We start from the raw sequence: 12,896 nt of genomic DNA, 5'->3' as shown, positions 1-12,896 counted from the left end.
GTTCCTAAACTTCTGGCGGTACTGTTCAGCAGTGAGCCCATACCTGAGGCACAAAGCCTCCTTCATGGCGGAGTAGGACAAAGCATCCTTTGCTTCTAAGGGTGCCAAAACATCCCTCCCAGAGGCCTCAAAATGCTTCCACAATCCTGCTCCCCAATTCTTCTCAGGCACCTCATTCATTTTTAAGGCAAGTTCATACGCTCTGAACCACGCATAAATATCCTCACCCCTCTGATAATTCTGTACTAGATCCTTTGTTATGTATACCTTACCCGCCTGTACTGGTTGTGCGCTGCCACCATTAGAACTGGACACCCTCTCTTTATATTTGAAGTCCAACTCCTTCATGCTCCTCTCATGAGCCAATTGGAGCTTCTTTTCCTCCAAAGCGAGAGTATGTCTTCTCTCCTGCGCCGCTCTCTCCTGCGCCTCTTTCTCAACTTCCAGGCGCAGTCTCTTCTCATCGGCTTCCGCTCTGAGCTTCAAAAGCTCAATCTCATGGGCCCTAACTCGCTTATTCTCCTCTATTTCCTCTGGAGACATAACCCTACTGGAGTGGTCGCTGCCGGTCCTAGACCCTGGCTTCCTCACTGGCAATTCACTGGGCAAAAACCCATTCTCCTGTGTGTCTCCCTCTCCAGTAGTAACCTCTGGGTCACCATGTTTGGCCTCCCACCAGGCCCTCAGAGCTGTCCGTAGCTCTTCCTTATTTGCGCCGCCCCTTACTGGGCATTCAAGCTGTCTGCAGACTTTTCTCAGTTGCTCCTTGTTATAGTTTAACAACTCCTGGATTTCAAATTCCACTTCCGCTTCTCCATTCACGCTTGGCGCTTTCCGAGACATGATGCTTCCTAACCTTTTCAACTAAAAAGGTTTCACCAAAAAGAAAAAAAATCTTGTGCAACCTGTGCCGCTAAACTAGACTAGTGATGTACAAGAGATCACTGCCGGTCAAGTGCAATTATTAGTTCAAAAATCCCCACCGCGAGCCACCAATGTTAGAACCCGGGGTCTCTGGTTGGCAGAGGTAAGTACCTTAGACCAAGTAGGGACCCTTGCTTCCAGTCAGGGCGACGGAATAACCCTCTGAGATAACCCCTGCTCACCCTCTAGGTAGCATGGCGCGAGCAGTCTAGGCTAAACAGAGGCAATGTGGATAACATTTGCACTGAACACAACAATAATCCCCAATCCACCACAAACTGAGACCACACAGGTAAGAATATATAAAATATAACTATCTAGTTTCAGCAAGGTAAATCAAGCAGTTGCACGATAAACACTTCATTAGAAAAATGTTGCACTTAATTCTTAATGGCTGCGCTTAGTAGGAAGTTCTTATAAAAAGCAAATAGTCTCTAGTCTCTTTAATCAGGGGTCTAAAAATATTGCCCCTGATTTCTATTCAATCCGCTCTCCCAAGAGCAGGGTAAACAATGCCAGCGTCAAAGAAAGATAGGCCCCTACAACGAGCCCCTGGTGTCAGGGACTCTAAGCGCTTCCTGCGCGTCTCACCCGGATGCTGGGGGAAGGGGGGCTCCTTTCCTGGTGTTCGGGGCTGCTACGTGCGCCGGATGGTCTCAGGCGCCTCGCGCCCCGTAGAGCACACTCGCTCCTTGCCCCGGCCAGTGCCCTCGTGCTCTCCCGCCCGCTCTCGACAATCCAACGAGCGGCGGGGGATGCAGCACACCTCGGGGGACGACCGGCCCGGGGTGGGGAACACACGCGGACTCACTCCCTCGGCGAGGACAGGTCAGGCCGCTGCTCCGGCGGTCGGCTCCTCGCTGGGGGGTCACCTGATCACGGCTTCTTCGGCGGCTTGAAGGCTGCTCCACGCTGCGGACCAATCAGGTCGCGGCCCTTCAGACGAGCCCCTGCAGTACCCGGGAGTCAGCCAATGGCAGAGCGGCTCCCGGGACTCGGCTCTGACGATGCGGGGCCGTCAACCAATCACGGCCCACCACCACTGATGACGCTGCGCCGCACGGGCCAATCCCGTCGCGGCGTTAGTGAGGGGGCTCGACTCCCTCCACCAATGGGAGCACGGCGGCTTCGTTCTTCGCCGCGGCAACTCCCAGACCTCGAAGCAGGTTACGGGGGGTTTGCTGGCCCCGGGCCGCGGTGGTGATTTGGCGGCAAAGGTGTTTTCGGGGCCGCTGATCACGGTCAGCCGGATTCTCCACCTGTGGATCAACAGGGGGAGCGTAGGACGCCGAAAACCACTCCGGGTCCCTCCTCACCCCCTGAATCTGTGCCGAAGAGCACAGCGATTAATCCTCACGGCTGGCAAGTAATAATCACACGTTGGAGCGGACCACAGCACGATCTCTCAGCAGTCCTTGGCAAAGTTTTAGGAACCTTTAACCCTGGGTTCCCAGCAGGAGGCCAGCTCTTCTCAGGCCCTTTGAGATTCAGTATTGTAGACACAGCACACAGCAAAGTCTTGGCAGTTGCAAGCAGGCAGGGTCACAGCACACAGCAAAGTCCCTTTCTCCTCCTCAGCTTCCAGGTAGACAGTAGAACAGGTCAGCCCTTGGAGCACACAGCAAGGCAATCTTCCTTTGGTTCTCTAGCCGTCCTCCTTCCAGCCGAGGTTCCTTCTTGGTTGCAGAGTTTCAGAATCTAATCTTCTGTAGTCAGGGGTCCTTTCCTTATACCCCTCAATGTCTTTGAAGTCCTTTTGAAGTCTTTGTGCATGGAGGCCCTGGGTCCAGTCTAAACCAGTTCTGGGGGTTGCGGAGCACTGAGGTGTCTCCGGTTTTCTTCTCCCTGTCAGCTTCAGGGCCAGAGGTGTCAGTTGACCATCAGGAGGGAGCTAGCATGGGGGAGGTGGCCGGCACAGCCCAGTACTTATCAGGCATTCCTTCCTCCCACCTCCCAGGGAGGCAGATGTGCCCTTTCATCCCCGGGCTGGCTCCGACCCTCTCCTCCGGGGCTCTGCAGCCCCCCTGTCACACCCAAGCATTCCACAAACCCAGGCACACAGAAAGGTTCAGACAAGAGAACAGCCACTTTCTAAAAGATCTATTCTCCAACACAGGATTTAAAAACACCCTTCACTAAAAGATGTGTCATTAAATTCTGAGTTCAGGGATATCTTTCATTTATGTCCCATCTTGTTCCTATGGGGAGATAGGCTGGTATCACATGGGCCCAGCCTCCTCCATGTTACTCTATGGAGCAAGATAGCCTTACAGCAGTGAGCACATAAAATGGCTGCAGCCCACTACCAGAGCATGTGACCTGCACTAGTACATGCTCTACCTTAGCTATACACTGCACCCTGCCCAGGGGGGTACCTTGAGCTTTCCATAGGGGTGGCTGATGTGCACAGACAGGGAAGGGTTAGGCCCAGCCAGTGGAGACACTGGCCAGGGGGACAGGGCAGTCCACTGACTGCACACAGGCCCTGCGCTGGCAGGCCTGAGTCACTATTTTAAAGCTACTCATGTGGTTGGCGCAATCTGCGCTGCAGGCCCACTAGTAGCATCTGTCATCACCAGCCCTGGCACACACAGTGCACTTTCCTAGGGACTTCGTGGTGATACAAATATGCCAATCAGGTATATTCAATCAATATCACAATTCACAGAGGGAGCACTTACACTCTGGCACTGATCAGCAGTGGCAGAGTGTCCAAAGCATCTAAATCAGCAAAAACGAAATCCAGCACAGCATCAAAACACATGAGTCAGAGGCAAAAAGATGGGGGAAGAACCACGCCAAAAGGTGTCCGGTCTAACATTCCCCATTCCGTGACTGGACTCTGTCCTTTCATGAGATCCCAAGTCTAGGATTTGGCGCACTGGTCACACCAATTTGCTCTTGGGGTTCTGCTTCCTAGGGCGTGAACGGTCTCGAAAGCAACTGACATCCACGTGGGGGAGTGGCACCTATATATAGGTGCCACCCCACACGGCGCCACCTACCAATAGGCAGAGGCAATGCTGAAATATTTCTGGATCCATACTGACGTCTGGGAAATATTCAAAAGATCAGGAATCTGCAGCCGGAAGGAGTCTCTAACAGAAACAGTGTTACCGAAGGTAAGTAACTTGTTCTTCATGCATGCTGGCTTACATTAGGAAGCCAACAATGCAAAAAAAATCCAGTTGACAAATGTTCCACTATTCTGTGTTTCCGCGCGTCTCCTGATACTAACGGTACCCCGCGTCTGTGGCTGGGCCTAGCGCCTGCGACACCAAGTACCCAAAAATGAAAAATCAATGCTTTTATTATTATTATTTGTGTACAATGTCGGCAGCTGCAGAGTTTCAACCCCAGCTTTGCTGCCTCCCTCGGAAACATACCAAACTCTGACATCACTAAAAACTAGACACCCAAAGGAGTTCATGGTGGTGTGACTTGTGTTGATCCCACAACCTTTTTTGTTTTAGTTTTTTTTTTTTTTATCTAGAAGGCCTTGCGAAACACAAATTTGGGCTAAAAATTCCCATTTCTGTCACAGTTATGGAAGTTATGGAGATGCACACAATTCCTACCACACATCATTCCCACACTTTTCCCGATAAAAACGGTACTCCACTTGTGTGGGTGAGCTTAGCACCGATAGACAAACAGCCTCAAAACACAGCATGGACAGATCAAAATTTTCCGCTCTAAGTGTACCATTTTTTTCCTTCCGGGTAGCTGTGGATTCTAGACCTAGGCTTGACCGCTATTCAGGAAAGCCCCTCAAACTCTGACATTTCTGAAAACAAGCTGGTAGTTTGCTTTGCGTGGTTCCCATAAGTTGTTTTTGTTGTCCAGAAAGCCTGGCAAAGCTCAAACTTTGGCTAAAAACATGTATTTTCTGATAGATACATCTGCCGTGTGGATTCCTCACCTTGTGAATACCCCCTTGCGTCAGCAACATTCGGAAATTCTTTTTTCGTAGCCTCGCGCCGACGTGGACTCCTGACGTCATAGAGACACGACCTCGCTCGCGACTCCGCTGACGTCACCGACGCCTATAATAGGCCCACGCCGGCGTGATGACATCAGTTCCCTTTTTTCCGCGCCGTCGACGCTAACGGTTATCGGGAATCTCTGTAGCCAACGGATACTTTATTGTCTTTATTATTAACATTTTCTGCGTCTCTGTATCCTGTCTCTTCGACAATGTCTTCAAAAAAGACCGGCTTCAAGCCCTGCAGAGAATGCGGCAAAATGATGTCCATTACCGACCCACACAGCGACTGCATCTGGTGCTTGAGCTCGGACCATGATGTGGAGGACTGCTCTTCGTGTAAGAAAATGAACCCGAAGGCCCTGAGAGAGAGAGAGGCGAAGCTCCTGGTGGCTAAAATGAAAGCTGGAAAAGGAAAATCGTCGAAGTCTCGTTCTCGAAGGGCGAGGTCGAAGTCGAGATCGAGGTCCAGGTCTAGATCTAGAGGAAGGTCGTCTTCGAAGTCGGCTTCGGACCATGTTTCGAAGAAGAGGAAACATAAGAAGAGGAGACATGAGTCCCGACGTCGTTCTGGTAAGGAGTCGGGGTCGAGGTCACCGAAGGTTCGTTCGAAGGTGGTGACCATTGAAGTTTCGGATCCAGAACCTGAAGGTGAGGCTTCCCCTTCTGAGTCACGGGCGCCGTCTCCGGCTCCGTCTCCGACTCCGAATCCGGCTCCGAATCCATCTCCGGCGCCGTCCCCGGTCCGAGATGAGGAGGAGCCTCGTGAGGATGAGGATTCCGAGCCCTTAGGTGAGCCGAATCCGAATGCTCCTCGGGACAGGCCTGAAGGTTTTCATCCACCATTTCCTGCCCCAGGCCAGGACCCTTCTGCGTTTCTCAACGCGATGTATGGAGTCTTTTCGAGGTCGTGGTACCCCTCTGGTGCACCTTCGGGTCCCATGGGTCCTTTGGCGTTTAACTTAGGAGTCCCTCACTCCTACCCTCCGGCTCCGTTTATGCCTTACATGCCGGCTCCGACGCCGCCGTGGCATTTTCCGGCTCCACCGAAGCCGTCGACGCCGGTTCCGGCTTCGCCAGCTCCGGGTCGACTTAGAACACATTCCTCTGAACCTGCGGATTCGATCCCGACGTCGATTCCGAATCCGTCGGAGCCGATGGTGGATCCGAGGGCAAAACGGGTCAAGATGAGATCCAGAAGAGAGGCTCAGTTCCTTCTGGAGGAAAGGAGGTTTTTGGACTCACAATCTGATCTCGAGGAGGGTGAGTTGGATGAAGATACTTTTGAAGATTTGGCAGAAGCAGGAAGCCTGGATTTCTCTCCAGAGTGGGAGTTACCATCAGGTTCTAGTACTCCTTCTAAGGACATTCAACCCTATCATTTGATTATGAGAAAGGCTGCCAGTCTGCTTAAGTTGACTTTGCCTACAGCAGAATTCAAATCTAATATTCTGACTGAAGTACTCCATTCTCCGAGTTCAGTGGTGGAACCTCTTCTTCCTTTCAATGAAGCTCTAACAGAGCCCATTCTGGAGGTGTGGAAAAAACCTTTGTCTGCTCCAGCTGTCTCTAAAAGTGTAGCCAGAAGATACAGGGTTGCCCCTGATGATCCTGCCTTTTTAACCTCTCACCCTTCACCGGAGAGTTTGATCATTCAGGCTGCATGCTCCAAAAAGAACATTAGTGCTTTCCCTCAGGTTCCTTTTGAGAAGGAAGCAAAGAAGCAGGATCAGGTGGCAAAGAAGTCCTTCTCCTCTGCCAGTATGGCATTGAAGTCATCAAATGCCACTTGCTTGATGGGGAGATATTTACACGCTCTGATGGACTCTTTACATGTTCTGGTTCCAAAAGTTCCTGATGACAGCAGGAAGGATTTTGAGGAAGTCATCTCTGACGCTCAGGCAGCGGCTCGCCAGGTCATTCAGAGCGGTTTGGATACTGTAGACTCTGTGGCGCGCATTATGGGCACTGCTGTCGCTACTAGGAGGTCTGCCTGGTTGAAATCTTCTGACTTTTCGGCTGATGTTCAGGCGACATTATTAGATCTTCCTTTCGATGGTTCAGGCCTTTTTGGGAAGAAGGCTGATGCGGCCCTTGAGAGGTTTAAAGATTGCAAGGCGACTGCTAAATCCCTGGGTCTACAAATGAGAGGTTCTTCAACTGGCAGAAGACTCAGAGGTTTTGGCCGTCCTGCCTTTCGGAATTTCCGGCAAGGCCAGCAGCAGCAGCAGCAACAACAGCAGCAGCAAAACTCCTTATACAGGTCCTACAGGGGAAAGCAAAGAGTGCGTCCTCGTGGACGTCAGGTCTCTTCCTCCTCCACTTCCTCCAACCCTCCTGCCCCTGAGAAGCAGCCCTAGATCCGACATTCAGGATCATGTGGGTCCGGTTGGGGGCCGGCTTACCCATTTTCTACAGGATTGGGAATCGGTTACGTCAGATCTTTGGGTTCTCAATCTTGTAGAAAATGGGTATGCCCTTCCCTTTCGGGAATTCCCTCCCAATTTCCCTCCTTGCCAAGGGTATTGCTCCGAGGAGCATCTGTCTCTTCTGCAAGAGGAAGTTTTAACTCTGATAAGAAAGGGTGCGATAGAGGTGGTCCCAGAGCAGGAAAGGGGTCAGGGATGCTACTCCCGGTATTTCCTGATTCCGAAGAAGGATGGCAGGCTTCGTCCAATCCTGGATCTCAGGATCTTGAATCTCTATCTGAAACAGGAGAAATTCAAGATGCTCACCCTTGCTCAGGTTCTTCAAGCGCTGCAAGAAGAAGACTGGATGGTGTCACTCGACTTGCAGGATGCTTACTTTCACATCCCAATCCTGAAGTCGCACAGGAGGTATCTCCGTTTTACGGTGGGATCGCAGCACTACCAGTTTGCGGTCCTTCCGTTTGGACTTACTACTGCGCCTCGAGTCTTCACCAAGGTGATGGCAGTGGTGGCGGCACATCTCAGAAGGTCAGGGATTCCGGTATTCCCTTATTTAGACGACTGGCTGATCAAAGCGGAGTCGTCAGAGAGAGTGCTCCATCATTTGCGGGAGACAACCCAGTTGTTGTACAGGTTGGGTTTTTCAATAAATGTACCCAAGTCTCACCTGGTGCCCTCCCAGCGCAACCTGTTCATAGGTGCGGTACTGGACACAACCGTATGTCGTGCATTCCCTCCCCCTCAAAGGATTCGCGACATACGGGAGATGATTCCTTTGTTTTACAATGGAGCGGTCGTTCCAGTCCTGAAGGTCCTTCGCCTGCTCGGTCTGATGGCTTCATGCATTCTGTTGGTCAACCATGCACGCTGGCACATGAGGGCGCTCCAGTGGTGTCTCCGCAGGCAGTGGTATCAGCACAGCGGAGACCTCAGGGAGTCAGTGAGGATCTCCAGAGAAGCTGCAGCGGATCTGTCTTGGTGGGGCGTGGAAGGCAATCTGTCCCAAGGAAAGCCTTTTCAACTTCCCCCATCGGTGGCCACGGTGATAACGGATGCATCCACTCTCGGGTGGGGTGCTCATCTGGAGGTCAAAGGCCTTTGGTCTCCAGAGGAAAGGTTGCTTCACATCAACCTTCTAGAATTGCGGGCGATACGTTTGGCGCTCAAGGCCTTCCTCCCTTCCCTTCGCAGTCAGTCTGTTCAAGTCCTGACGGACAACACGACTGCGATGTGGTACATCAACAAGCAGGGAGGAGTAGGGTCGCAGTGTCTCTGCAGAGAGGCTCTGCGTCTCTGGTCCTGGGTTCAGGACCATCAGATTTGTCTGATGGCAAATCATCTGGCCGGTGTTCTGAACGTTCGTGCAGACAGTCTCAGTCGGCAGTTCTCTGCCGACCACGAGTGGAGGCTGCACCCGGAGGTGGTTCACGACATCTTTCAGATGTGGGGGACTCCTCGGGTGGACCTGTTTGCCACTCGCGAGAATGCGCACTGCCTGTCGTTCTGCAGTCTCCAGTATCCGATGCAAGGAGCCTTGGGGGACGCGTTTCAGTTGAGTTGGAAAGATCAACTCCTTTACGCGTTTCCCCCCATACCCTTGATTCCTCGGGTTCTGAGGAAGATTCGCCAAGACCGGGCCCAAGTCATATTGGTCGCTCCGGATTGGCCAAGAAGGGTGTGGTATACAGATCTACTCCACCTCTCCTCTCACCCGCCGCTCCGTCTCCCTCTCAGGGCAGACCTCCTCTCTCTGATGGAGGGGCAGGTTTTACACCCCCACCTCCAGACATTGCACCTTCATGCCTGGAGATTGAGCGGGGCAACCTGAATTCCTTTTCCCTCCCGCCTGACGTTGTGGATGTCATCTTGTCAGCCAGGCGTGACTCCACTAAGTCCATCTATTCTTATAGATGGGCGAAATTTGTCACGTGGTGTGGGGAAAGGTCTGTTGATCCTTTGAGGGCCCATTTGTCTAATGTTCTACAATTTGCTCTTTCTTTGGCGCGGCAGGGTCTGGCGGTTGCCACGGTAAAGGGTTACCTGTCGGCGCTGTCGGCTTTTCTCTGCTTGCCTGACCAGCCCTCTCTTTTTAAGTCTCCTGTGGTCTTAAGGTTTTTGAAGGGTCTTACTAATATGTTCCCTCCTTCACCTTTCATTGTGCCTCAGTGGGATTTAAATCTTGTATTGACCTTTTTGATGGGGGCTCCCTTTGAGCCTCTCCACAAATGTCCCATGAGGCTTCTTACCCTTAAGACAGTCTTCTTGGTGGCAATAACCTCGGCAAGGAGGGTTAGTGAGCTTCAAGCTCTTAGCTCCAAGCCCCCATTCCTGACCATTCATGTTGATAGAATGGTTCTTAGGACCAGGGCTGCTTTTCTGCCTAAGGTGGTAACTCCCTTCCATCTAGGACAGTCCATTACCCTACCTACCTTCTATCCTCCCCCTCACCCTTCCAAGGAGGAGGAGAGACTGCACCGTCTGGACCCTAAGAGGGCGGTGTCCTTTTACTTGGACAGATCCAAGGACTTTCGCTTGGAAGACCAGCTCTTCGTTGGATTTGCTGGCTGCAAGAAAGGAAGGGCGGTCCATAAAAGGACTTTATCGAGATGGATCGTCCTCTGCATAAAGATCTGCTACTCTTTGGCCGGTAAGGAACCACCAGAGGGTATAAGGGCTCATTCAACTAGAGCTAAGTCTTCAACCTCAGCATTGGCTAGAGGTGTGCCTGTGGAGGATATTTGTAGGGCGGCGACTTGGTCTTCCCTCCACACTTTCGCGAAGCATTACTGCTTGGATTCCGAAGTGAGGAGGGACGGCCATTTTGCGCGCTCTGTCCTTCAGGATTTCCTGGTTTAGAAGAGTGGACACCCTCCTCCGGGAGTGGGGACTGCTGTGGGACTCTATTCACAAGGTGAGGAATCCACACGGCAGATGTATCTATCAGAAGAACAAGTTACTTACCTTCGGTAACGCTTTTTCTGGTAGATACTATATCTGCCTGTGGATTCCTCACCGACCCACCCGCCTCCCCGTTGTCCACTCTTCTATGCCAGAGTTACTGTAGTGTAATATATATATATATTTTATTGTCAAGGAAATGTTTCAGTTGCTTTCCTGCTTTTGCTTAACACTGTGTGTTTTGCCTTGAGTACTGTGTACTGTGTATACTTGTATATTTCTACTGTCATTGGTCCGTCCGTGTGCCTCGATGGCACGGAAAAAAGGGCGGAACTGATGTCATCACGCCGGCGTGGGCCTATTATAGGCGTCGGTGACGTCAGCGGAGTCGCGAGCGAGGTCGTGTCTCTATGACGTCAGGAGTCCACGTCGGCGCGAGGCTACGAAAAAAGAATTTCCGAATGTTGCTGACGCAAGGGGGTATTCACAAGGTGAGGAATCCACAGGCAGATATAGTATCTACCAGAAAAAGCGTTACCGAAGGTAAGTAACTTGTTCTTCCCTCTTATTTCTGAGAGACAATATCCCGGAATCTGCGAGACAATATCCCAGAATCTGCAGGGATTCACAGATTTGCTACCACCCAGTGATCCCTTGCGTCTCCTAATAAAAACAGTATCTCTCTTGTGTAGCTAGGCCTAGGGCCTTGAACAGGTCAAAGCAAAGACCATACTGACTTAGCATGGTCCCTGATTTGATCCATTCAGGTCAGGGGCTCTAGGACCAGCCTCACAAATTAAGAAATAATTTTATAGGGAAACGCTAGTCGTAAGCATTTCGTGGATCTACACAAATTCTGGAACTTTCCCTCATGGAAATGTGAGTTTGGCAAAATTAGAATTTTGCAGGACATTGTGGATAAGAAAACAGTGGGATTCACACAAGGCATAGCTCCCAGAACTCCCTTTGGTGTCTAGCTTTTAAAACTTTCTGGATTTGTTGTTTTTTCTGGTTGCCAGCTGAGTCTGTGCCCGAATATTGAAGCTGTTGAGTATGGCATTTGAGAGGACATTAAGATTTATATCCACTCTGCTGGCTCACATGTGAAAAGAGTCAAAATGTCCTCACTTGCCACTGGGATGCCTTTGTTTCGTGTTTGGGTGGATGGGGCTATATCAGAAAGACAGTTGTGTTTGTTTTAGGGGGCAGGGCAGCCCCCACCGCTTCTGCTTCATGTTTTGTAAGGGGCGTAGGCTTTTTTACCACGTGAGCATTCTGTCCCTCCGAGGGCTGTGTCACGATGCCAGGGTAAGTTTGTTCATGCATCGTTTTGAAATCCCTTCTGTCTGGTGCACCCCACCCCCAACCGAGGCAAACCACCTATCTACCACCCAGGGGGCTAGAAATACTGTATTGCCGCCTTTCGGAGTAAGAGCAAGACTGTGTGCCTGGGTGGGCCTCCACCATCTTTTGTTTTGGAAGGATGGCAGTGAGCATCCCTGCAATCTCTTTTGCAGGTGAGTCAGAAAGAGTTCTGTACCCTTTGGAATGGGGTCATGCACCTAATGTAGGGCGAGCTGCTCGTATTCCTTTTTTTGTTTTCATTTTAATTCCCTGGTGTCTAGTGGGCTTTTCTCTCCCTTGTTTGGGTGTGGGGTGTGACCCTATGCCCAGCTGGGGCAGTCCTTCTCTTTTGTTGTGCAGTGGATTCTTTCCTTCTTTTGGGGTTTGGGGCGAGGCCCCATGTCGGGGTGGTCCACACCCACTCCTATTAGATTTGCATTCACTTCACTGGTGAAAATGAATCTGTACAAGGTAAAAATGCAAAACAACTGTTATAGATTCAATACGTGTATCTATGTTTGTGTTTCTAATACAAGGTTTTTATTTTTTAGTGACTCCAATTTCTTGAGGCTTCACCCAGAATGTGGACCGCACACCGTTTTCAGGTGGCAGATCAAGCTCAGGTAGAAATTTTAGTTGAATTGCTAAATAACTGTGATTAAAGGTTAACCTTGCTTAATTCAACCCATTCCAGAGCATTTTTAAAAGCGCTACTAAAGTAGTTGCATGTTGACAAAGTTTTGACTTTTGTTTAATGGAGTGTGTTTTGTATTTATGTAGGAACATGTGTTATTTGGGAGGCGGATTGGTGGAGAAAGCTTATTGTAAAGAGAACTGTTACAAAGTATGTTGTAGAGGACAGATAGTGACACGACTTGGTAAGGGGAGACTAGATAAAAATAGGAAGTGGGTCTAGAAGGGATAAAGAGGCACTGTCTTATGACCCCCGGAGAGAGACATCTGTACGTGTATCTTTGTTTTCTGTGGTTATTAGTCTAAAACTATCATAGTGTGGCTCTTATGTAGTTGTAGTGTTAGCTCACATGGTCTAGTACAAATGCGCCTCACCTCTTTTCAAACCCTTCAGTCTCCTTTCTTAATACCATTGCTGGCATGCCTCCAAATTATGTGCACCTTTCATTTGAAAGTATTAAACGAAATATTCTGAGAGATCTTGGTAACAGACTGCCACGCTGCATATATACTTCAGCTCACTGCATCACATTTTGTTGTGCCTCATGTTTTCACCAAAGATTCAACTAGATAAAAAAAATCTGCACCCAGAATGTGAAAGCAGATTTTAGGATGAAAATGGC

At 50.4% G+C, this 12,896-nt stretch overlaps 1 protein-coding gene across 11 annotated transcripts in view; it reads left to right on the top strand.

Annotated features, from left to right (window-relative positions):
* Window positions 1-12,896, top strand: part of USP19 (ubiquitin specific peptidase 19) — a 377,062-nt gene that overhangs the window by 109,685 nt on the left and 254,481 nt on the right. For all 11 annotated transcript variants that reach the window (XM_078661825.1, XM_078661824.1, XM_078661823.1 and 8 more), the window contains one exon: window positions 12,132-12,203. In XM_078661825.1, the coding sequence (XP_078517951.1) occupies window positions 12,132-12,203 (72 nt within the window). The remainder of the gene's footprint in view (window positions 1-12,131; window positions 12,204-12,896) is intronic.

This window comes from Lissotriton helveticus, chromosome 9 (assembly GCF_964261635.1).
Source record: "Lissotriton helveticus chromosome 9, aLisHel1.1, whole genome shotgun sequence".
Classification (NCBI taxonomy): Eukaryota; Metazoa; Chordata; class Amphibia; order Caudata; family Salamandridae; genus Lissotriton; species Lissotriton helveticus.
This window is presented reverse-complemented; position numbering and strand designations above follow the sequence as displayed.